The 22,782-nt window shown below is 34.6% G+C and overlaps 1 protein-coding gene across 16 annotated transcripts in view; it reads right to left on the minus strand.

The window, feature by feature from the left end:
• MYT1L (myelin transcription factor 1 like) overlaps positions 1–22,782 on the minus strand; it is a 258,465-nt gene that overhangs the window by 40,618 nt on the left and 195,065 nt on the right. For 9 of the 16 annotated variants that reach the window (XM_087945947.1, XM_087945950.1, XM_026665146.2 and 6 more), the window contains 4 exons: positions 14,558–15,529; positions 8,465–8,599; positions 5,015–5,105; positions 2,066–2,173 (listed from right to left, as the gene is read on the minus strand). In XM_087945947.1, coding sequence (XP_087802073.1) covers positions 2,066–2,173; positions 5,015–5,105; positions 8,465–8,599; positions 14,558–15,529 — 1,306 coding nt within the window. The remainder of the gene's footprint in view (positions 1–2,065; positions 2,174–5,014; positions 5,106–8,464; positions 8,600–14,557; positions 15,530–22,782) is intronic. The other 7 variants (XM_026665147.2, XM_087945974.1, XM_087945962.1 and 4 more) reach the window with 4 other exon arrangements.

Genomic DNA, 22,782 nt, shown 5'->3' on the forward strand with positions numbered 1-22,782 from the left:
TTATAAAATGTATTGGCTGCCATCTTACCATAGGGTAACTCTGGGCGGCTTACAGTTGCATCTTAATTAAAACATAAAATATTAAAATCAAACCTTACAACCAAAGACACATGGATGTAGGGTGGGGATGGAATGGGTGGGGGAGCTGGGATCTGTTATTATTCAATCAACCACCTCCATTGTGCTGATCCCCCACTGGGACCTCAAGCCACATCTTTAGACCCTTATGATAGGAAGGTTGGGGCCAACTGCACATTGGGTTTTAGAACAAAATGGTTTTAGCACAATAATAAAACTACACTAGCTTTTTTTCTGGCAGTAAAAAGGGTAGAAAATAATTATGTTTGTTAAAAAAAATGTTTCTGAAAATGGAAAAAAATAAGTGGAACAAACCCTTCATCTAAAAACTAAAATCTATCCGATGGTCTTGAGCATAAACAAAAGTATGTTACCCATTTGAAAAATAATCTTAATTTTTCTCAAGCAAATAGCATGGAAAAAACCACACTAAAAATTATAGAATGCATACATCTAATGTTACTTCTGTCTCTATACTACATTGCAAAATATGCCATGAAATATTTATGAAATTTGAAAATCCTTGCTTTGTAGCATCCACATAATTTGGTATGTTACTCATACTCTGATTCTCAAATTTTCCAATTCTAAAAAAATCGGAAGATTTGAAAAGAAATCTGTAAGCATTATACATTGCTGTAGTTACAGGGCAAGATTAGGATCAGTAAGTAACATAAATCTAAAATATTAGGTACAAAGTATGTCTGGATATTTATTCTGATTGTATTTTTGACAATAAGAGTTCCTATTACACATGATATCTGATGACATCCCAAAATAGCTCTAAGTAACATTTTCCCCAGATAATTTTTAATACCATGATATTCCACTGCTATTTGGATGGGAAGAGCTGCTGATTAGCTCATTAAATGAGTCTATCTCAAGTAGACTGCTGAGTTTTCAATCTGACTCAAAGAACATGTTGAATATGAAGAGTTCTTGAGTAGCATACTTTCTTAAGATCCAATTAACATTAGAAATATCATGAGGTATATGAACGAAATCTAAATCTATAGCTTCCAGTTTGGACATCCTGTAATTTCTAATTCCTGTAATCAATTACTTCCTTCAAATAGAAATCTTTGGATAGAAGGGTATGGGGAAATCAGGTAAATTCTGCTGCTTTAGCTTAAAACATGTATGATTTCCCCTTCAAACTAGTAAATATGATCGCAGTAACTTTCCATTCTATGTGAGTAAACCTTTGTAATGAATATCTTTTTAACAAGTCTGACTTTCAAATTCCTCAGGAATCATACTTTTCTTGCCTGCATTAAGCAAATGCCTAAGGTTCTGCATTGGATGAACCCTGCTGCCTATATTCCTGAGGAATAAGACGGTTCATGAATTATCGGCAACAATAAAAATATAAGCTAGATACACAGGTACATCAGCATTCTTCTTTTTCTTCTTTTTCTTCTTTTTCTTCTTCTTCTTCTTTTTTTGGGGGGTGGGTGGGGGGAAGATACCAAGCCAGCCAAAATTTCTTATAAAGTTATAAAGCCAGCCAGTCTTCTTATAAAATCTTTTAAGCCTAACAAATGATACCTTTTTTTAATTATAATTTTAAACTTGCAAGCTAAATGTTGAAAGTAGGGCTTCTGGTTTTCATTTAAACTGATATTTACTAGTAAACGCCTGCTGGAAAAAACAAGACTTACCGGTAAATATTAGTTTATTTCCCAAAGATATCAACTTTTTTCACACTGTTCATAGATTCAGAACTCCAGCAGGCAGCTTTACACCAAACAATGCCTAAGACAAAAATGAGCTTTTCAGCTTTATTGATATTTGCCAAAAAAAAGAGAGAGAAACATTACCCACCCTCCCCCAGGGTATATTGGTAGGCATTTAAAGGCTGAAAACAGGATCCAGAAGCCCTAATTCTAAACACTGGTTCAAGGGTGATGTATTTTTAGTGCTAAGATTAACTTCTTATTCAATTAATCTTGAATGCACTATTAAGTGTTAGAGCAACTCTGTATACCTCAAGACACGATCTGATGCCTGGTTTGATTTGGATGCATCACAGCTCTGATGCTTCTCTTGAGCTTTGGCCAGTTTCTCTGCTGCAGCAATAGGACATCCGGAGAGGCTGCAATTACAGAAAGAAAATGTAATTGTCCCATCCAGAATAGCTTCACTGAGCTCTGTTTTTTTTTTTTTTTTGTAAACATAAAGGAGAAGCTGGCTGAACAGGTAGGGGGAAGGAACTATGTCTTGATGCCCAGCATTCATCCTCTAGAATGCAAAATTCTGCTTTTAAAATCACAGGGTCGCCATAAAAGATGAACTCCTGTTCCACTATAAATGACTAAGTCTACTGATCTTGTGACCTACCAAGCCAGATAGAATCTCCCAACTACATATTGTGACAGTCCAGGTGCTTAATTAGCATTGTTTCTGCCCTCCCACTGTTTTTACAAAAACAAAGCTTAATGAGCTGATGATTAGCCACTAAGAAGCTTGGTGAGCTGCATTCAACTCGATAAGCCACAAATTATGCTTTAGTTTGCCGTAAATGTTCAGGAGAACATTGCTGCCAGGCAAACCTAATATAGACTTAACTATGCAATACTGTTGGCAGAATTTCCTACATATCTGCCAACCGTATTGTCTACTGCTGCTGCTATTGTTGCTACAAAAAAACCCCAGAGAAGAATATGGCTGTAATCCTTGCTTATTTGAAAGTGAGCAACTCTGAATTCAGCAAGGTATACTTTCAGTGATACTAGTTAGGAAGAGCTTTAAATAATCTTGTGCTGATTAGAATTTAAGAAAAAAGTGTAGCAAAAGAAGGAAATAAAAATTCACTTGCTGTTGAAATTGATAGTAATTCTCTTGGGAGAATCCGGGCATCAATCCATAAGAACATAGCAGATAGAAAATGAAATGAAATATAAATAAAATAATTAGACAGTTAAACTAGAACACAAACACGTAACTATCAAAAAAAAATTCAGAGTCAACTTGAACTAAATCAACTCCTGGTGTCTCTTCAGGATCACAAGTCCAAAGAGTTTTAGGGAAACTACTGTACAATACAGTAGATAATATTGCCTAAGCATAGCCTAGAAGTCCAAAAAGTGCGGTGTGTGGACTACATTGAGCCCATCAAGATCCTTTTATGCTCCACTGGGACCAAAGTTTTCCTTCCCTCCTTTTTAGCAAAAATATTGTGATCATCAGATAACATTCGTTCCTAAAGTAGTTCTTTGTAAGCACCAGGACAAAAGGCAAATAAACAAAAATAATACCATCCAGCATAGAGACTTCTAAAAATCCTGTTTTCAGAATTGAATTCAGAACTTCTGAAAAGGACAAAATTTTAAATCCTGAAACATTTTTGTGGTGTCATGACCCTGTATGAGGACTCATCTTAAGATGACATGCAGGACAAGTGATAATCAAACCAAACATTTATTGTCAATGCACAATATGTGTACAATTGAAATTGAAAATAAGGCACTAAGGGAACCAGATATGAAAAGCCAGACCAAAAACAACAACAACAACAAAAAGCATCAGGCTTCATTGCACCAGATCCAAGCTCAGTAAATTCAGATCCAATCTCACAGTGAGGGGGAAAGCTACTGCTAGAAAGTAGAAAAGTGGCAAAAATATGTAAACATCAAGAAGAATCTGGCATAGCCAAATCTATCAGAAGTAGACTGATACGAATGAATCAGTCTGATTTGTAGAGTTGTAAGGGTGGAATAGATCTCCATTTCAGCTCATCTTAACATAACTCCTATCTAGCTCCTAGCCATGCAGCCTTCTTGAAACATTGATTCTTGTCTGATATCATCTCCTTGCTGCTGGTGAGAATTTTTACTTCCTTGAGTGTACATAATAATTCCATCTATGACGGCCTGATGAATTTACAGCTTGAATTGTTTGCTACGTACCTCTAGCTAAAATAGTCAGACTACCCATGATATCATCATATCCATAATCATTCAACAGGGCAAACATTTTTGTAGCCTTGTATAGCTTCCCCTTGGCAACCAGTTTTATATTTGGTAAAAAAAAAACTTCCAAAAAAAGTTAATGTTTTAGGATTTAAGATATTAACCGAATAGGATTTACCTGAAGACTATCTCAGTGTTTCCTTACTAAAGTGTTGGATCTGTCAGTCTATAAAAATGTAATGTGTTTTATACTACTTGCCTTGTGAATTTCTTATTTATAAGCATTTTTCTTTGGAAATCCATACAAACCATGATTAACAAGATACCAAAATAGAAAAGGACTCTGTTCTACTTCTAATTACATATGCCATCTTTTATTTTCTTCAATTATATTCTGTTTCAGGTTTCAGTCAGGCAATAAAAAAGAAGCTCCTTTTTTTTTTTTTGCTCGCCACTAGTGTTAAAATCTTATATCCAAAAGGTCTTTGCCCATTATGGGTATAATCAATCAGCATGATATAATTTTTGCAAAACAATTGGACACCATCGATTAGTATGCAATTCACCAGCGGGCAAAAAATGGAACAAGAGCCAAACAAGATTTCAGAAGCAAAGAGATCAACATTCACAGAAAAGTTGAGTCATGACTTCAATATTTTTAATAAGCTCATAATTTTGTAGAAAAACCAAAATGCCTGTGAAATATTGAAGCACAATATGGATGCTTAATCACAGATTAGGATTATACTGTGCCAAAATGTGGCTAAATTTTGGCTTCTACAGGGTAGTATGGATAGGAACCTGAAGGAACTTAGAAAGTCCAAATGCATTCAATCAGTTTTGAAATTTGGGTTAGTCCTGAATTAATCATGTCTCAAAGTTACCATTGCCCAATCAAACATCAGACAGCAATTGATCTTGGCTTTTCAAGATAAGCCCCCAAACATTTTGAAGTTCCCCACCCCGCAGGGACCACAAACGGTACCGAAACATTAAATCTGCCTGTTCAGGGAGCTGGATCTTACCTTCGATGAGAATTCCTGTTGCTATTTACGTGGCCCCGGCCTGTGCAGCCCGGTGTAGGACACTTAAGAACGTTTTCATGCATGGCAAGAACTTGACAAGAAGAAGAAGGAAAGGAAACAGCGGAATGTGGAAACAACAACAAGAAGAAAAAGATTTCAAGTCCAAGTTTATAGGAAGCTATTTTAGTACAAAGCAAGATTCATTAACGATCAGCATTTCTGAAAACAGACATGGGATAGGTAGCGCCAATCAAGCCTGGGAAGGGAAAGAAGGCTTGCAGTGTATTTATTAATGCAGGATGATGTTAAAACATTCAGGGTTATGAAGGGAAGGAAACCTAATGGTTAAAGCGTCTCTGATGTGACAGTTAAGCAAAAGACTGCATACACAAGCAGTGAGCAAGAGTACTGAGGAGCACAGTGGCCAGTTGGAGCCATTTTAAGAAATATATACGCAAGAATGAACTGATTTAAGTACACAAAATAGGCATCCAGTATCTGGAGTCAATATAGCACAACATGTAAGCCGATTCATCTCAGGGCAGCCAGAAGTGGGCAGGAAAGACGCAGGTTCTGGGGCCTACCATAGGCTTAGTATGCAGAACTATTGCTTCTTAAAAGTTCAGTGGCAGTTGGAATCCCATGGCTATCAGAACGATGGTTTTCTGCTGCCTTTACTTAATGGGGATGGAGCAGAAAAAGGAGAACCACAAGGAACAAAGAAGGTGGGCAAGAAAGAGTTTTGAAGAAGTGCGGGCAAGTTGTGCACACCAGAGCCAGGAAGTTTGGCTTATTATGCAAACAGGATTGTAACTCTCTATGGTCAAACAAATACTGGGCAATGGTTGCATTTGGGTGATGGAGGGGCCAATTCCATTGTTCATTTTCCTGGATCTCAAATTATCAGGGTTCAAGATTGAAAGAGAGTGCACAGCTCAAAACATGCATGGTCTGACTCATGAAGGAAGAATAATTTTGAGAGGGTGGGACTAGGGGATGCCCCTGAGTCAATCTTGACTGCTTGTAATTACCTGGACTAGTCTGCAGGTTTTTTTTTAGCATTTTTCTTTTTGAAATGGTTTGCCCTTGCCTTTTATCTAGAGACAGGAAAGGGGGACTAATCAAAGTCACCCAGGTAGCTTAATGCTTCAGGCAAGACTAGAACTCACAGTCTCCCAGTTTTAGCCCAATGCCTTAAACCTACACGGAGCTGGCTCATAAATATAATTTACCCAAAATAAAAGCTTTAAGTGTTAAACCAGAAAGTCACCCATTGGGGGGAGAGGTTTTTAAAGGGGAGGGAAGAGACAAAATGTGATGTGACATTACAACACAAGCTCTGCCCTTTATATACTTGAATGCAACATTGTGTTGCCAGTACAAAAGAGTAGAACTTGCATTGTGACATCACAATGCACATTTCAGGAGTTTAATATCATCATGATTCGAAGTGGATGCCTATGTAAACCAGCTTTTTTGCAACAAATGTCCTCCAGCTATGCTGAAACCCTAACCACCCTTAATTCCAGAATTGATCATGCTGGCTTGGAATCCTGAGAGTTACAGTCCCAACATATCTGGAAGGCACTGTGTCAAGGAGGTTGCACTAAATTATTTTGCGTTTTGTTTGTTTTCAGCATATTTGATGAAATTAGTCAGCGACCAGCTTGTGTGCAACATGAAAAAAAATGCTTTGAATTCATATCACCATTACATGATGACTTATGCAAATTATACTACATTTCAAAAACAAAAACCAATCTTGAAATCATGTTTAATGCTTACATGAAAGCCAAGGACATCAGAAATACAACCTGTACATATTGATTTAAAGAATAGTCACAACCACCATAATTCATCACCATCACCACACCACTAGCAGTGTACTAAAGATGTGAAAGCTTCACTCTGGAATTCCTGCTATTCAAAGCTGTTCTTGAAACATGCTTTACAAGCCCAGCACTGCAGGAGTCAGGGAAAAAAAAGAAAGAAAAGAAGAAAAAAAGATGATCTCACCTTTTTCACTTTTATCACTACTGAACATGCAAACTGTTTAAAGCTATATTCTTCTTTGATCAGCAACATTTCCTAAATGCTTTGTGTTTACCATTTACCAGGGAGGAAAAGATGAAATGCTCTGAGCAACTGAGTAACATTTGAGTTTGAGAAAATTATTGGTCTTGCTGAACTGGCAACTGAATTTCTTTGATCAGTGAAATTCACACATTAGCTGAGAAATTGTATTTTTAAAATTTTTTAAAGTGTTTCCCTGAGCTTTATTCTATATAAAAAAGGAAAGTCTTCTATAGAAAGAAATATACCATTCTACTCCATGCTTTTAAATTGCATAAAGTTTTAGAAATCTGTGTTAATCATTCTGTGTCTTTATGTTTGTAAATTCATCTATTATTGGCACCATGTTTGTTGAGAATTGTTTTGCTCATGAGGCAGGACAATTCGATTTCTCAAAAGTGAAAGAATGAATTATTTGGCGTATTAAACCATTCTACCACCTTGTACCATCATGTCCTGAATGAAAGAAATTTACTTAGTCTAAAATATGATACATTATAGAGGAAGGGGAATGAAAATTATATGACAACCCTACATCACATGGTAGGATTTCCAAATACAATGGCAGTATGCCGTTTAGCAATCCTATTTTGGATATATTATGAATACTTTTATTTGTTTAGTTTAATCCATTTTTGTACTGTTACAGAGATAATAAATACCCAGATTTTAGAAAGCCATCACCTGAAACTGAGGAAGTTTTTTTAAAATAACAGTTTAAACTAATGTTAAAGTTTTGCTCAAAATCATACAATAAATTGGTTTGTTTAGCTTTATTGAGAGATGTATGGAGAATTTCTTATAATTTAAGACAGGTGCAATTTTTAAAATCATACTTCTTCCTCCTTTATCCCTTTTATACAACCACAACATGTTTATGCTAACATCACAAGATGAATTACTATAAATCAATCAAATTTTTCAAGGTCAAATATTTTAAGTAATTACATGTTTTAGTATATAAACATTTCAGTGGTTCAGCTGTACATTTTCAAACTGAAAGATACGTTTACTTCATTTAGGGAAAAGAAATCCTATTCAAGGAGTAGGTACAATTACTCAAAATTAAAATAATACAGTTTGGTTGGAAAATACTTCTACGTGCAAGAAAGCAATTGCTTAGAGATATCCCAGTACTCTCAGGATCAAAGAATACAGCTTTAAAACATCTTCATTCAAGCATAAGTTAGTAAAGATGTGAAAATGATGAAATAAGAAAATATATAAATGTAACAAAAAACAAATTGCTAAACTGAGACATATACTAGAAAAATGGGAAGAATGAAAGAGCAATCAAAATAAAAAGCTTCTCAAGGCATGCTAGAAAAGTTTGTGTGGAATTTTATCCCCCGTTTCCATGAAACAATGTGGACTTACTTTCTGGAGGGACCCTATCTTTGTGTGGGCATCCTGACAAACTGCGGTGATGGGGGTATAGCCCCGTTACATGGCCTGTTCCATCACACCCAGGGGTTGGACATTTGCTCTCTTTCTTTTCTGTTCTTGAGGGATCTATAATTTACAACAAACGTGTCAAGTGAATGATGTTTTTCAGATTTCCAAATGGACGTAGGTTCAGTTAATGAAATCAGTAACTCTTTGGAAAATGTTCTTAAAGAACACTGGAAGAAAACAAGCCAGGCTCTGTTTAAACAATTTTATGTCCTGCTTCTTCTTCTCGACCAGAAGCTATTACAATTACAACCATCCCCAGACATGGAGAGTCCTAGGTGGTGAAGCCATCCTTGTCATTTAATATAGTTCTGTAAAACATTTGTGTAGGCTGCGCTTTGCTCTCATTTTTAGCACTCACATATTGATGTTAATAAATTTATGGTGGGAGAAGTATGGCGATCCCATGAGAGGGGACCCCCCACAAGTTATTCTTGTAGTGGCGTTTTTAAGAGGATTAATATCGACTTATTGAAACATTGTTAAAGAATACTAAAACTTAAACAAAAATCTGTTTCTTTCCAATGAGTAATTAGTAGAGTTTAAAACAGTTAATATTTTCTTTTAATTTGGCCCAATAATCACTTACTTGTGATTTTTGAATACTTATGACATTTAAACAAAATGTTTGTTGCTTTATTTAATGATATTATCAGGAAAAACAACTATTCTAAGAAACAGTTCCTGCCAGGTAATCAACAGGATTAGTGTAGATTTTTTTTCTGGTTTTTGAAATGCAGTTCCAATGCCATTATTTCATGCTATTTTTTCCTTTTTACTAAACTTTGCTCATCAATCTTCTTACACAACCAGTTATCCAAAGGGAAAAAATATCCAAACAGTTAAATTCAATTTCTGATTTGTATGTATATTCAAGAAAATTGAGCAGAAGTATAAGAACATATGATATAATTCTTTAGGGATTTTTTTGTGGGGGGGGGGGACAGGAGGGGAGAAGGACCATGATGATATCAAGTCTCAATTCATTGAAATGGCCCATCTCACTCTGCTCCATCCTCCTGCTCTATATCAGCTTCAATGGAGGTGTAAGAGTTGGGATATTTTCAAATGCCTGGAAAATGAACTTTGCTTTGGATTCTTAAGTCACAGTTTTAAAACAAATAATAGAAAAGGGAAAGAAAGAGGTTCTGAATCTCCTCAAAGAGAAATCCTGAACACTTCTAATCTTCTTCCCTGATAAGCACTTTAGCGTAGAAGAATAAGTGCTAGTATGCATGAATAAAAGAAATAATCCCCCCAATCCAACTTATATATAAAAAAAGTATTTCAACTCCTTTTTTTGCCCTATGTTATATCCATGCAAATCAGAGGGTGAAGGCAACTGAAAGAGACCAAGAATCCTAACAAGGTAAATAAATCAAGGTTTCGTTCTTTGATAAAATATTGAGTAGATAAAGGATTATTATTTCAGGTGCATTTCACAAAATTGTGGTGCATATGCAACCATCCCATTTCCCTGACGATTTCCACATTTGTCAAATTCACACTTTTCATTTTTAAAACATATTTTTGCACAAATTTTAGACCATTGTAAGCACCTCTGAAATAATTCATAGAGTCGATAAGGGAAATTATCTCAAGATAACTACTTAGAAGTAATACATTTTGAATTTTAGTTCTGTACAGAAACTCTAATATTTTGATTAATAAGTAGCCAGCTTTCAAACAGATACATGCAATATAGCACATAAGATTCAAATGCACTTAGGATTCAAATTCAAATTAAAAAGTCAACTTTGATCATTGAATAAATTTATCCTGCTTACAGCAAATAAAAAAATGTTATCAGCACTCTATATTTAGAGTGTGGCTGTGTGGTTTTATTTGCTGTAGATTAACATTAGAGTGTTTAAAAAGTTTTTTGTTTTGTTTTAAATCTCATTTTCTCATATATCCTAAATCTCAGTTCAAATTAAACCTTATTTGCATGACAGCTAAGAACTTTCACAAATTTAAGACATTTGCTTTTTATATTTAAGCACAGATTAAAGCAAGAAATTATATTTCACAATTGGATCATTTCTAATTATTCCTGTGTTGCAGACTAACATACTATATACAAAGCGTGAGAGAGATCAGAACATACCATCTTTGCTTTATAGTCAAGTACTATTTTATTGTGAGTTCACGGAAACTATACTGTCATTTTTATCCATGCTTTCTGTGGCTAACCATGACTTGGGATCTAGTGCACATATAAATTTGAACAGCCATCATGTGGTTTTATATATTCTCTGTGCTTCCGCTCCATGAAAGTTCTCATCTAAAAGTAAGCAACCTGATAGTAGATCAGGACATTCACCAAAATAAGGAACAGATGGAAATTCTGCCTCTCATCAAAGGAGATGCAAGAAATTTGCACACTGGTTGTTATAAACAGAGCTCACATTTGATACCTAGCAGCCAGTGGAATATTTTGAAATGATTTCATAAGTTCGCTAAAGAAACCTAATTATCTGAGCCTTTGTGTCTTGGGAAATGTATTTTTGCAGTAGTATGCCTTGTCAGCAAAAAGAAGCCTGACAAAAACCTTCTAACAAAATACAATATATTAGTTAAATATTCAGTCACATTATTAGGAGATCAATAATTGCGTGGGACAAATTGTGTGGGATGTTTTAAAAGAAATATTTTAGCAATATTTTTTAAAACAAGAATTCTTATGAATAGACCAAATATGTATGTTCTCTCTGGACCATGTAATATAAATAATACATCTCAGAATAATTAATAATATTCCCCTAAACTCAGAAAATGAACAAGTATTCTAGTGACTATTAATAGTAACTAGGACTTTGATAAGCTGAGGCTAATCACTAACCACAAGTCTATAGAAGTTGAGAATAAAATACCATTGATGTGTTGCTCCAAGTTTACTCCTTGGGGGCTATCTATGGCATTTGTATACCACATGTTTTATATAAGTCTTACAAATAGCTCTTTGAGACATATTTGAGCCATGTCTAAAAATAAATTAATAAATAAATCCAGTCAATATTAATTTAAATTGTGGTTATGGTATTTCATGTAACAGTATTCCAGGGCAACAAGAAAGATAATAGTTAACAAGAAACATATAGCATAAATAATGTAATTTTTTAAACAATTGGAATTAATACTGGAAATAAATGCACAAACATCCATCAATATTATTGACATAGTATCTATTAATGAGCTGGAATACCTAGAATAAGATTTTTATAATTCAGTTCATAGTCATAGCTACTTATCTGAACAATAGTGAACACTAATTTAATAAGCCAAGCACAAATGCAGAATAAAAATGTTTTTATGTGACCTATATGGAACTTCATTTCCAGTACATTTTCCTGCTCCAAACATTGAGTAAGGGAAATACCTTGGTTATTTTGAATATAATAATAATAATAATAATAACATTAACAATTTAATAATGATTTTTCTAATCATTGAACCAGGTGAAAAGAAAGTGGGGCTTCCTCCCATCTACTGATATGCTTGTCTAGACACTGCAATTGCATAAGCTGATATGAAGCTGTACAGTTGAGATGAAAGTAAAAAAGATGCACAGAAGCTTTCTAACGTGAAATGAACATATAAACCAAAAAAGGATATCCTTTCTCATTGATTTTAGAAACCCATCTCAGCTGAGTTTGGGAATGTAACAGAATTATTGTGCATTCCTTTTGATGCTTCAGGTTTTCTAGATTGAAGTGTAAATGTGTGTGCTGATATTCCTATCATCATTTTATCCAAGAGTTTTTGATGCCAGATTTAGTGTTTATACATACTTGATGGTGATTGACATTGGGACATAACTTTCATACATTATTTTTAAATCTAGGAGGAAAAAAGGGGAATGCTAAAGGATTATGCACTGCTTCTGGTTCAAAAGCCAAACAAGTGCTTGACAGTACCTCTTTGCAGCTTTTTGAAGTAGCTGTATCTTTTCCATCAAATGAGACATTAAATTTGCCTACAATTTCCATTTCAGACCAAGGTACTGCTTTTGACCTCAATTAAATGCAGTACTTGTTTTTCTTTAGAATTTTTAAAAAATTGGTAAAGCTATTTTTGATCCAGTTAAGATAATTTTTAAAAAATATGGACGTAAAACTCATAAAATGTTTTAAAAACTTTACATAAAAAATAAAACTCATCTAGACTTTATTTTATCCAAATAATGTTTAAGAAAATGTATTTCAATTATTTCAAATACTAATGTAATTTAAGATTTGTTGCATGTGTTGATTGTATTTGTTGACGGGAACATTTCTGGTAACCTTCGGAATTTACAAAGACAGATACATGTATGAATTAAATTAGCAGCAGTTCCCGTAACTTAGATAATTCTCATGAATACTTTTTAAATCATGTAAGATGACACTGCCTTTATTCAAAGTTTCAATGTAGTACATTGTGCTTACTCATGCAAGTATGTGCTCAAGAGTAATTGCATGTACAGAAAATGTACAATCAGAATTGGTTCAAATATAGTAACTTGAATACTGTACAATGCAGTACTGGTTAGAAATCCATATGTCTTAGAGTTTTAAATCCTTGCTTTTGTCTTACAAACTTTGCTTAAGGAAAACATTGTTGCAGAATTTATAAAATGTTTTAATTTCATAACCTATGTCACAATTCTATTATTTATAATATAAAAGCTTCACCATAACAGTTTAATATTATGCTTTGAACAGTATAATATCATCTATATCCATCTGTATTGATCACACATTCCTCAAATAATGTTGTTTCTTCCAATTTTATTAAAGTTAATGGAAATCAAAAGTACTCTTGGGGATATTAAACACTTTGTAAGAATGTGGATTCAGAAAAAAATATTTATATTTATATACTATATATCAATGAATAAAAATCTTTACAGTAATTATGTTTAGACTTTTTCTTTCATGTTGTGTGATAATTATTTCTAAAGATAATAATTTAACTATTTACATGAATGCATGAAACTAGTGAGTTGGAATGCCTATAAAAATTGCTATTGATCTCAGACCAGGACATAGTATGTCTTCTATGACAAATGATTTTCATTATCTTTCTATTTAAGATAATTAATGTGCAGTCATTGCTTCCATCTTATGTTATCAGTTCAATTTCTAGCAGGAAATCCCATATTTTATGCAGGAAAGTGTTAATCAATAACTACCATTTTATAAATCAGGATGTCCCCCATAGTCAAGTCTATAAATACTTGAATTTTACAGCTGGTTGATTTGATTGTCCTGCACCCAGCCTCAAAATGTAAGTTCATACAAGGTATTTCCACACCTCTTTGTTTTCATGGGATAACTAATATGATGTAGCAGAAGAACAGACAAAACAGGGGTCAGAGTTAAATGTGTTATCAGCTTAGACGTCTTACATTGCCACAAGCGATCCAAGTCCATCCCCCTCTTGAATTTCTTTGACCTTTATCTAGTGCCAATTTAGTGCCGATTGCTAGTTGACTAGATTTTTGCGTATAGGCTTGAATAAATATTCTGTGCTGCAACTTAATATATAGTCCTGATGCTTTGCACCTGACATTAATCTAGTCAATTAACTCAGATTAATGTCAGAGACAAAAGATCAGGACCATATGTTAAGTTGCAGCACAGAAGATTTGTTCAAGCCTGTATGCAAGAATCTAGTTAATTAGTGGTCAGAACTTAATTGGCGCTAGATAAGAGTCAAAAAAATTCAAGTTGGATTTGGATCATTTGTGGCAATGTAAGAACTCTAAGCTGATGACACATTTAACTCCACCCACCCTCCCAGATCTCCCTGCTCTTTGTCTATTTCTGGTCTGCATTTCAGGATAATCATTGCTTATTTTTTCAGTCATTTTTATTTTCTTTTTCTCTTGAAGTGGTATTTTTTTTAACAGAAACAAAAACAAAAGTATTCGTTTATAAAGATTTGTTAAAACTTCAAACAACACCATCAACACCAGCACATTAAGATTTATCTCTATTTTATCATAAATCAACATACTTTAGATAGAAATATTACCTTTACCATAATATGGCTTTTTGATATGGCCATCACTGGATTTAGATTTCCTCTCATCTCCAGAGAGCTGCCTTGGAGACTGTTCTTCATAGGATCTCATATTATCCCTCCGTCCAGCTTCCATTGCCATTTTTTCCCTCATGGCTTTTGCTCTTTCCGTTTCTAAAGCAATTGCTTTCTCAAGTAGTGTTAAGTTTCCTTTTGTCATATCAAACACCTCTTCAGATCTATCTGAGGTAATAGAAGTGGTGTCATCATCTCTTTCATGACATCCATCCTCCTTTGCACAACTAGAAAAAGTTCTAGATCTCGGGCTCAACTGTTCTTCAAGCCTCATTAAATTCATCATATCAGAATAATTCCTATCAGGTGTCCTTCCTTGGAAGTCATCTTCTTGTCGGACATGTTGACGAGAATTCATGTTTTGCTGTTGATTTCTTTCCTGTGGGTTTGTCTCACTGAGTTTGCGGGCCAAATCAAAACATTGGTTCCTCAAACATTCCAAGCTGCTGAGACATACCTCCTCATCACTCTCTTCCACCATTTTTTCAGGAAGCCCATTGTTTGCAGGCTTCCCTAGCATCCCATAGTTCATATTCCTATTTTCTTGCTGAGATATGTCTGCATAATTTCTTTCGTTAACGTTTTCTGAAAGCACAACACCATGTCCTTGCGCTAACAATTTCAGTGAGTCCACAGTTTCCCTAACAACATCACTGTCTAAGTCTAAACTCAGCTCATTCTTCCGGCCAACATTTTCATTTTTATCACTGTCATCTTCCAAGCTATTAGATGTATTGCTATTCATTTCTGATTCTGTCCTGGCTCTGTATGCTGCATCCTCTGCAATTTTGCCAAGATTTAACAATGACTTGGCCACCAGTTCGTCATAATTATCATATTCATCATTATTGTTATCGTCTTTTTCTGTATCTTGCATTCGAGTATTGTGACAATTCATTTGATGGTCTTCTGTATAGAAGAAAAAGAAAAGATAAAAGAAATGGGAAAAAAGGAAAGGAAAAAATGGCTGGAATTGGAACTTTTTCTACAATACTATGAACAGTCACAAATTGACCTTTTTGTTTTTTTGCATACAGCAGTTAAAGCCCTAAAACAGTATTATTTTAAACTAGAATTAAATAAATTGACTATTTTCAAGTATACATTTTTTAAATCATTGACTAGATCTGCTCTCTCAGTGTGGTATTAGTATTAGTAACAAGAACTATTTTTCTTACCAATTATTTACCATTATAGTCTGAAATATGTTAGACTTTCTCTTTTATTTACAGTTTTACTATAAATACATTATTTGCACCATTTTACTTGTAAGGATTGTTTAAATAGCCAAATCCTATTTAGTTTAATACAACAGATGGAAGAGAAATTAACACAATGGATTTTTTAAAAATCCTATACCATAAACACTAATTTTGTTGGATTAGATCCAGATTTTAGACATATTTAGGACACAGGCATTGAAATTAATTGTTCTACTACTAAATCTAGTCCCAATGTATTCTACGCAAAACAATAACATTTTCCTGGAAGTAATGGGTGAAAAATGTAGTTGACAGGTGTTTTAAACAATTAAAAATTGAATCTTGCAGTTCACTGCATGTATCAATATTTATATTTACAACACAAATATGTGAAAACATGCCCATGTGTTATAAACAATATAAAGTCTATAACTAAATCAATCAAATATGTGGAATCATTAAAATAACTAAATCAATCAATTATATTGAAAATGAAAAGAAGTACTGCCTTTTCCAATAGTAGCATTTACTTCATTATTACATGATGTTTTGTATATGGGGTCCATAAAAGAGATTTAGTCTATCATGGTCTTATGACCATTACAAGTACTTTTCTCAAATATTTTTAAGCTTACCAACCCATAATTGCTACTACAGTATAAAAATACTCTTATATATATATTTACTCTTGATTAAGAAACAGAACAGTTTAGGTTTAAAGACAGAACAGTTTAAAGACAATGCTCATCACTCCTTCCTACTCTGTGACAACATTCAGAAAAGGGTGTGCACACTTGATTCCTAATGTCTATGTGGCAAGAGGTAGCTCTGTTCTCTTTCTCCAGCATTCCCAAAGTGCATACACTTATTCTGTTACTGAGTGGCTGAGCCCCATTAACCAAGTTCCCGAAGAAAGCCAAATGTTTAAGATGCAGTACACATCCCAAAATAGTATGCTGCAAAATCCAGACGTCCCTTAGACAGTAGCACAGATGTACAGTTTTCTGTACAAATTGAATTATTGTAATCCAGATGTGCTAAAACTTACTAAAAGTTCTCTCACTTATAAAACTTTTTAACAAAAGAGATGACACTTAATACATGTTCATTTTTGATCTATTTGTATTTGGAGATGAATTCATCTTCTCACAATTTAATAAATTATTCATCACTAGGATATAAAAGAGCTAGCTAGCAATATCAGTACAAATTATTTTGCAGAAGATTAAATATAAAATATCTTAAAGTTCTTATTGAACTTGAAAAGGACAGAATGTGATAAGAGAAGAGGAATATGGAGGTGTGGGGGAGACAAAAACATAACAGGTCCTTCACTCTGCAATATATTTGCTTTTTATAGTGCACGGGCGGGAAAAACTCTTCAACTCACTAAAGAATACAATAAGAACATTAAAAAAATTGAATGTATTTGTGGTTTTGGAAGAGGTATGTCAAGATTATTCAATAACTACATCAAATACTCAGCATATGTATAATTTGTTAACAAAAAAAGTATGACTTATGACTGGTTGCTTAGCAACTGTTCAATGTGATGGCACACCCCCTCCCCAAACTTATTCATATTTCGATTTCAAAGTTATGGTGGCTGTACAAACACGCTCCCATGGTCATGTGATCATGTCTTAGTCACTTGGGAACCAGGTTACCTTTCCAGCTTTTTGTAGTGTCCCATGGACACATACTTTTTGACATTTTTGCCAGTTTCTGGGATTTGCTTCCACTTTCTGGCAAAAAGCGATCATTTGATAAAATGGTTTTGCTTAATGATTTCAACATTCATTTAATCACTGCTATAAAAATGCCTTAAAAGTTGGGTCTAGTCATGTAATGCCTCAATGTGTGACCACAATAATTTACGAACATAATTCCAGACTCAGTTACAGTCATAAGGACTACCTTGTATATGAAATTTTATTTATTAGAATAAACATAATGAAAAGCAATGGCAATTCAGAACATCTCTATTACTACAGGTAGTCCTCAACTTACAATAGTTTACTTAATGACCATTCAAAGTTACAACGGCACTGGATAAAGTGACTTACGACCATTTTTCACAGTTACAACCTTTGCAGCATCCCCCTGGTCATGTGATCAAAATTCAGATGCTTGGCAACTGGTTCATATTTACGATGGTTGCTGTGTCCTGGGGTCATGTGATCACTTTTTCCAATTTTCTGACAAGCAAAGTCAGAAAGCCCAATTCACTTAACAACTGGATTGCTAACTTAACAACTTCAGGGATTCACTTAACAACTGTGGCAAAAATGGGGCAAAACTCACTTAACAAATGTCTCACTTAACAACATAAAATTGGACCTCAATTGTGGCCCTAATTTGAGGACTACCAGTACACCAGAAGTTGAATAAAGTTAAAAAAAACTTCAGAAACAATTACAAGAGTGTGAGTTAGTAGAAAAAGAAGCCAACCAACTTATAGAAGTTGATTTGAAGCTGCAGTTTCCATCCAGCATTAAAAATTGTACAGCATCATGTCTGAAAATATTTCTTCTTTTTCCCCTCCTTTTCAAAGATGAGTAAACAGTGAATACTATCACTTCTGTATGACAGTCATCCACATACTTAAGCTATTGTACTTGTGCAAGTAAAAGCAAGCCTGATATGAACGAAGCAATATGGCTCTCCAGATAATTCTTATTGCCACTTGACCAGTGGCATTAAAGATACTGATTCTTGATGGATAGTAATACCTGGAGGGCCATAAATACTCACTGCCTGAGCAAAAGTGTAACAAGTTCGTTTTAATATTTACTTTTTAACTAATATTTATCTTTTAAGTAAGAGAGGGAATAGAGAGGACAGGAAAGAGAAAGAAAAACAATTTCTCTTCATTCTTATAGAAGCATGGCAAAAACTTTGATCTAGTGTTGGAGCTAACAGGATTTCAGTCAGATTCAGCTCCAGCAAGATGAAGAGGTTGTTAATTTAGAAATCTACAGATCCAAGAATTGTGTCAACTTTGATTCTTAGTGGGACTGCCTTCCTTCAGATAGAGTAAATTTGCAATCTGAGGGTCCTTGTAGACTCACAAACCTTGCTAAAAGAACAAGTGAAAGTTGAATTAGAGAACCTTTGCCCAGCAATCTGATATGGAACAGGATGCGCAGAAGATGGTTAGTGTTGCCATTGCTATATCTGTTAGATTACTGAAATTCACTTTTCATGGAGTTGCATGTGAAGGTTTTTCTAGAAAATTCAGCAAAACCAAAATGGAGCACCTTTCATGCTCCTCCTATATCATACCACTGCTACAGGAGCTACACTAATTGCTCTATTTCCAAGGGCAATTCTATGTGTTAGTTGCTTCCTTTGAAGCCATTTTTGGCCCTGGGATTCAAAGAGAGTGTCTCTTTCAGATTGAGATACACTATGTCGCGAGAGTCCCTGCTAAAGGGGAAGTGGAAGAAGTAATTCCAACAGTGTGCATTCTCTGAAAGGTCTTCCCTCCAATGGAATAATTATTTTTTGAGATGAGGATGATTTCAGGGTTGGTGAGAAAGTGCTAAAAATCTGGCTAAGACTGACTACGGAACTACCAGCACTAATATTCATTTTAAAGATTTGTTGTGTTTTCTGTATTACTATTTACTTATTGTCATTGTTTTCTTTCAATCTGAACATCTGTAAATTAACAAGACTCCATTAATTAATATAACGAAGGCATTATGTGTTAGACACGTCAGACAGGAATGTACAGTTATTAGAGACATTACATCTCAACAAATGTAACTGAATTGTACATTCATTCATATTTTGGCACAACTTAAACAACCATATATAAAATTATTCTTTCCACGTGGGATATGTTATTGGTAAAAAAAAAACCACGAACATGTAGAAATTAGTTTTTTTTAATTTAATAGGAAAATTTCCCATTAAATACATTGCCCAGGTTTGCTTGTCCCCAGGAATATATGCATATATGTGTACATTTATTTATTTATAAAGTTTATAGGATGCCAATTATAGTAACTGAATGGCTTGAAGTATTATGGAAGAAATATCGAACTATTATAGTTTGAAGCAGTATAGAAGGAAATTCTACATGAATCCCCTTATGCTCCTGCTTATATCATGGGGTGAGAGGTAGGTGATGAAAGCTAAAATTTGGTCTTGGCCTCAGAAAAAAGTGAACAAAATGATTTGATTTTCTGTACCAGATTCTAGATACTAAAATCAAAATATTAAAAAAGATTTTTTTACTTTCAGATTCTAATGATTCATTTGGAAGTTGCCCAAGAGCCTGAAATAGAACTTGGTTGAAGTTTGGTCATGCAGTTATTTAAATATAAGTGGTCAATCAATTTTAGCATTCCTTAACCAGGTGACATATAGTAACATCTACTAATATTTGTTATTATTAGTCTCATTTTTGCATTATTATCTTAAAAGTGTAGATTACAAAGTATTTTCTCACTCTCATCTTTACTTATGAATTGTTGAAAAAGAGCATGAGTAGCAGCAGAAAAAACTTGTCTAAAATTTGAAAGCTAGAATGAAAAAAAGTTATTCGTTAACAGCAACACCACAATCATAGCAATAAAGTTGCTATTTCTAAAATTTGTCTTAGTTCTTATAAACTTCATGAGCTAAGGCACACCATATATTTTGATAATCTTACACTAAACTATTGATAAATGCTTTCATATCACAGCAGTTGGTTTATTCATTTGATATATGAAATAGTCCTAAAATACCCACATTTGTAAATGTAGGGCAGCTTCCAACAATTTGGAACAAATTATACACAATAAATAGATAATTGCCCTTTAGAAATTCAAACTCATAGTATGAGTAATTTTAATGAAAACATTATTTATCTAAACTATCAATATTTTAGAAGTGTCAATGACAGCATAATATCCTGGGTGAGGATAGATAATATATGCAAACAACTCAAAGAATTTAGTTTCCATGCTAGTGGCAGCCATGGCCAAGAAATAGACAGAACTTCTGTGAAAATGTTCTGTGCAGTAAGGTAAAAATCACATGATGAGCCATTGGCATTCACTGTGCATTTTGTTTTGAATAATGACTATGCTGAAGGAAGTATTTCTTCCTTCAGATGCTGTAACTACCACTGAAACAGAACTCATTTCCCCAACAAAAGTTTTCAATTCTCTTCTGCCTTGGTATGATGCAGTGCAGTAGTATACCTACCGGTAGTGTATTTAATACTTTATTTTTGTAAGCCACCTGGAATCACCAAGAGTGAGTCAGATAGCCATGCAATTTTTAAAATAAATAAACAATAAAGAAAATATCCAGAGCTGACGAGCAGGAGGAGGAGGATCCAGGCTGGCCAAATCATATAACTGCCAGTCTACCTGATCTATCTCCATTGCTTTCCTACACCATTGATTGCCAAGTAGTTGATTGGGACACCAGCAGCAATAACTTGACTCCATACCCACTTCTGACCCTCCAGATAACCTCCTTGTCATCTTAAGCAGGTAAGAGATTCTTAGCAGGCGCCCTTTGTCCCCAAGTTGCCAAAAGGACCGACAAGAGGCACTTTTAGTCAGTAAATTATCTACTGACAATGTCTTCTACAGATGAAACTTGAAAAATTAGAATATTGTGCAAAAGTTCATTTATTTCAGTAATGCAACTTAAAAGGTGAACCTAATATATGAGATAGACTCATTACATACAAAGCAAGATAGTTCAAGCCATGATTGGTCATAATTGTGATGATGATGGCTTACAGCTCATGAAAACCCCAAATCCACAATCTCAGAAAAGTAGAATATTGTGAATACAGGTTCAATATTCTAGGCTCAAAGTGTCCCACTCTAATCAGCTAATGAAGCCATAACACCTGCAAAGGGTTCCTGAGCCTTTAAATGGTCTCTCAGTCTGGTCCAGTAGGAATCACAATCATGGGAAAGACTGCTGACCTGACAGTTGTGCAGAAAATCATCATTGACACCCTCCATAAGGAAGGAAAGCCTCAAAAGGTAATTGCAAAAGAAGTTGATGTTCCCAAAGTGCTGCATCAAAGCACATTAATAGAAAGTTATGTGGAAGGGAAAAGTGTGGAAGAAAAAGGTGCACAAGCAGCAGGGATGACCGCAGCTTGGAGAAGATTGTCAGGAAAAGGCCATTCAAAAGTGTTGGGGACTTTCACAAGGAGTGGACTGAGGCTGGAGTCAGTGCATCAAGAGCCACCACGCACAGATGGGTAAATGCTCTGTCTTACAATAAATGCTCTGTCTTACATATTGGCAAAAAAAATCAGAAAATAAAATACAGGCTGAATAGTCAAGACCTTGTTGATGATCCAAACTCTGTCAAGGATCTTGGAGTACTCATCTCTAATGATCTAAGTGCTAGAGCCCATTGTAACTACATAGCCAAAAAGGCATTAAGAGTTGTTAACCTAATCTTACGTAGCTCTTTCTCTGGTAATATTACACTACTAACTAGAGAATACAAAACATTTGCTAGACCAATATTCGAATACAGCTCATCAGTCTGGAACCCACATAACGTATCTGATATTAGCACAGTTGAGAAAGTCCAAAAGTATTTCACAAGAAGAGTTCTCCACTCCTCTACTCGTTGTAGAATACCTTATGCCACCAGACTTGAAATTCTAGACCTAGAAAACCTAGAACTACGCCACCTTCGGTCCAATCTAAGTATAGTATATAAAATCATACATTGCAATGTCCTACCTATCAATGAATACTTCAGCTTCAACCATAACAATTTGCAGGAATTTGATTGCAGGAAATACGACTTCAGCAACAGAGTGGTCAATGTCCGGAATACTCTACCTGTCTCTGAGGTTTCTTCCCCAAACCCCAAAAACTTTAACCTTAGACTGTCTACTATTGACCTCACCCCTTTCCTAAGAGGTCTGTAGGGGGCGTGCATAAGTGCACCAAAGTGCCTACCGTCCATGTCCTATTG

The sequence above is a fragment of the Notechis scutatus genome, chromosome 1 (assembly GCF_049901735.1).
Source record: "Notechis scutatus isolate UNSWTSFEM ecotype Mainland chromosome 1, rNotScu1.2, whole genome shotgun sequence".
Lineage (NCBI taxonomy): Eukaryota > Metazoa > Chordata > Lepidosauria > Squamata > Elapidae > Notechis > Notechis scutatus.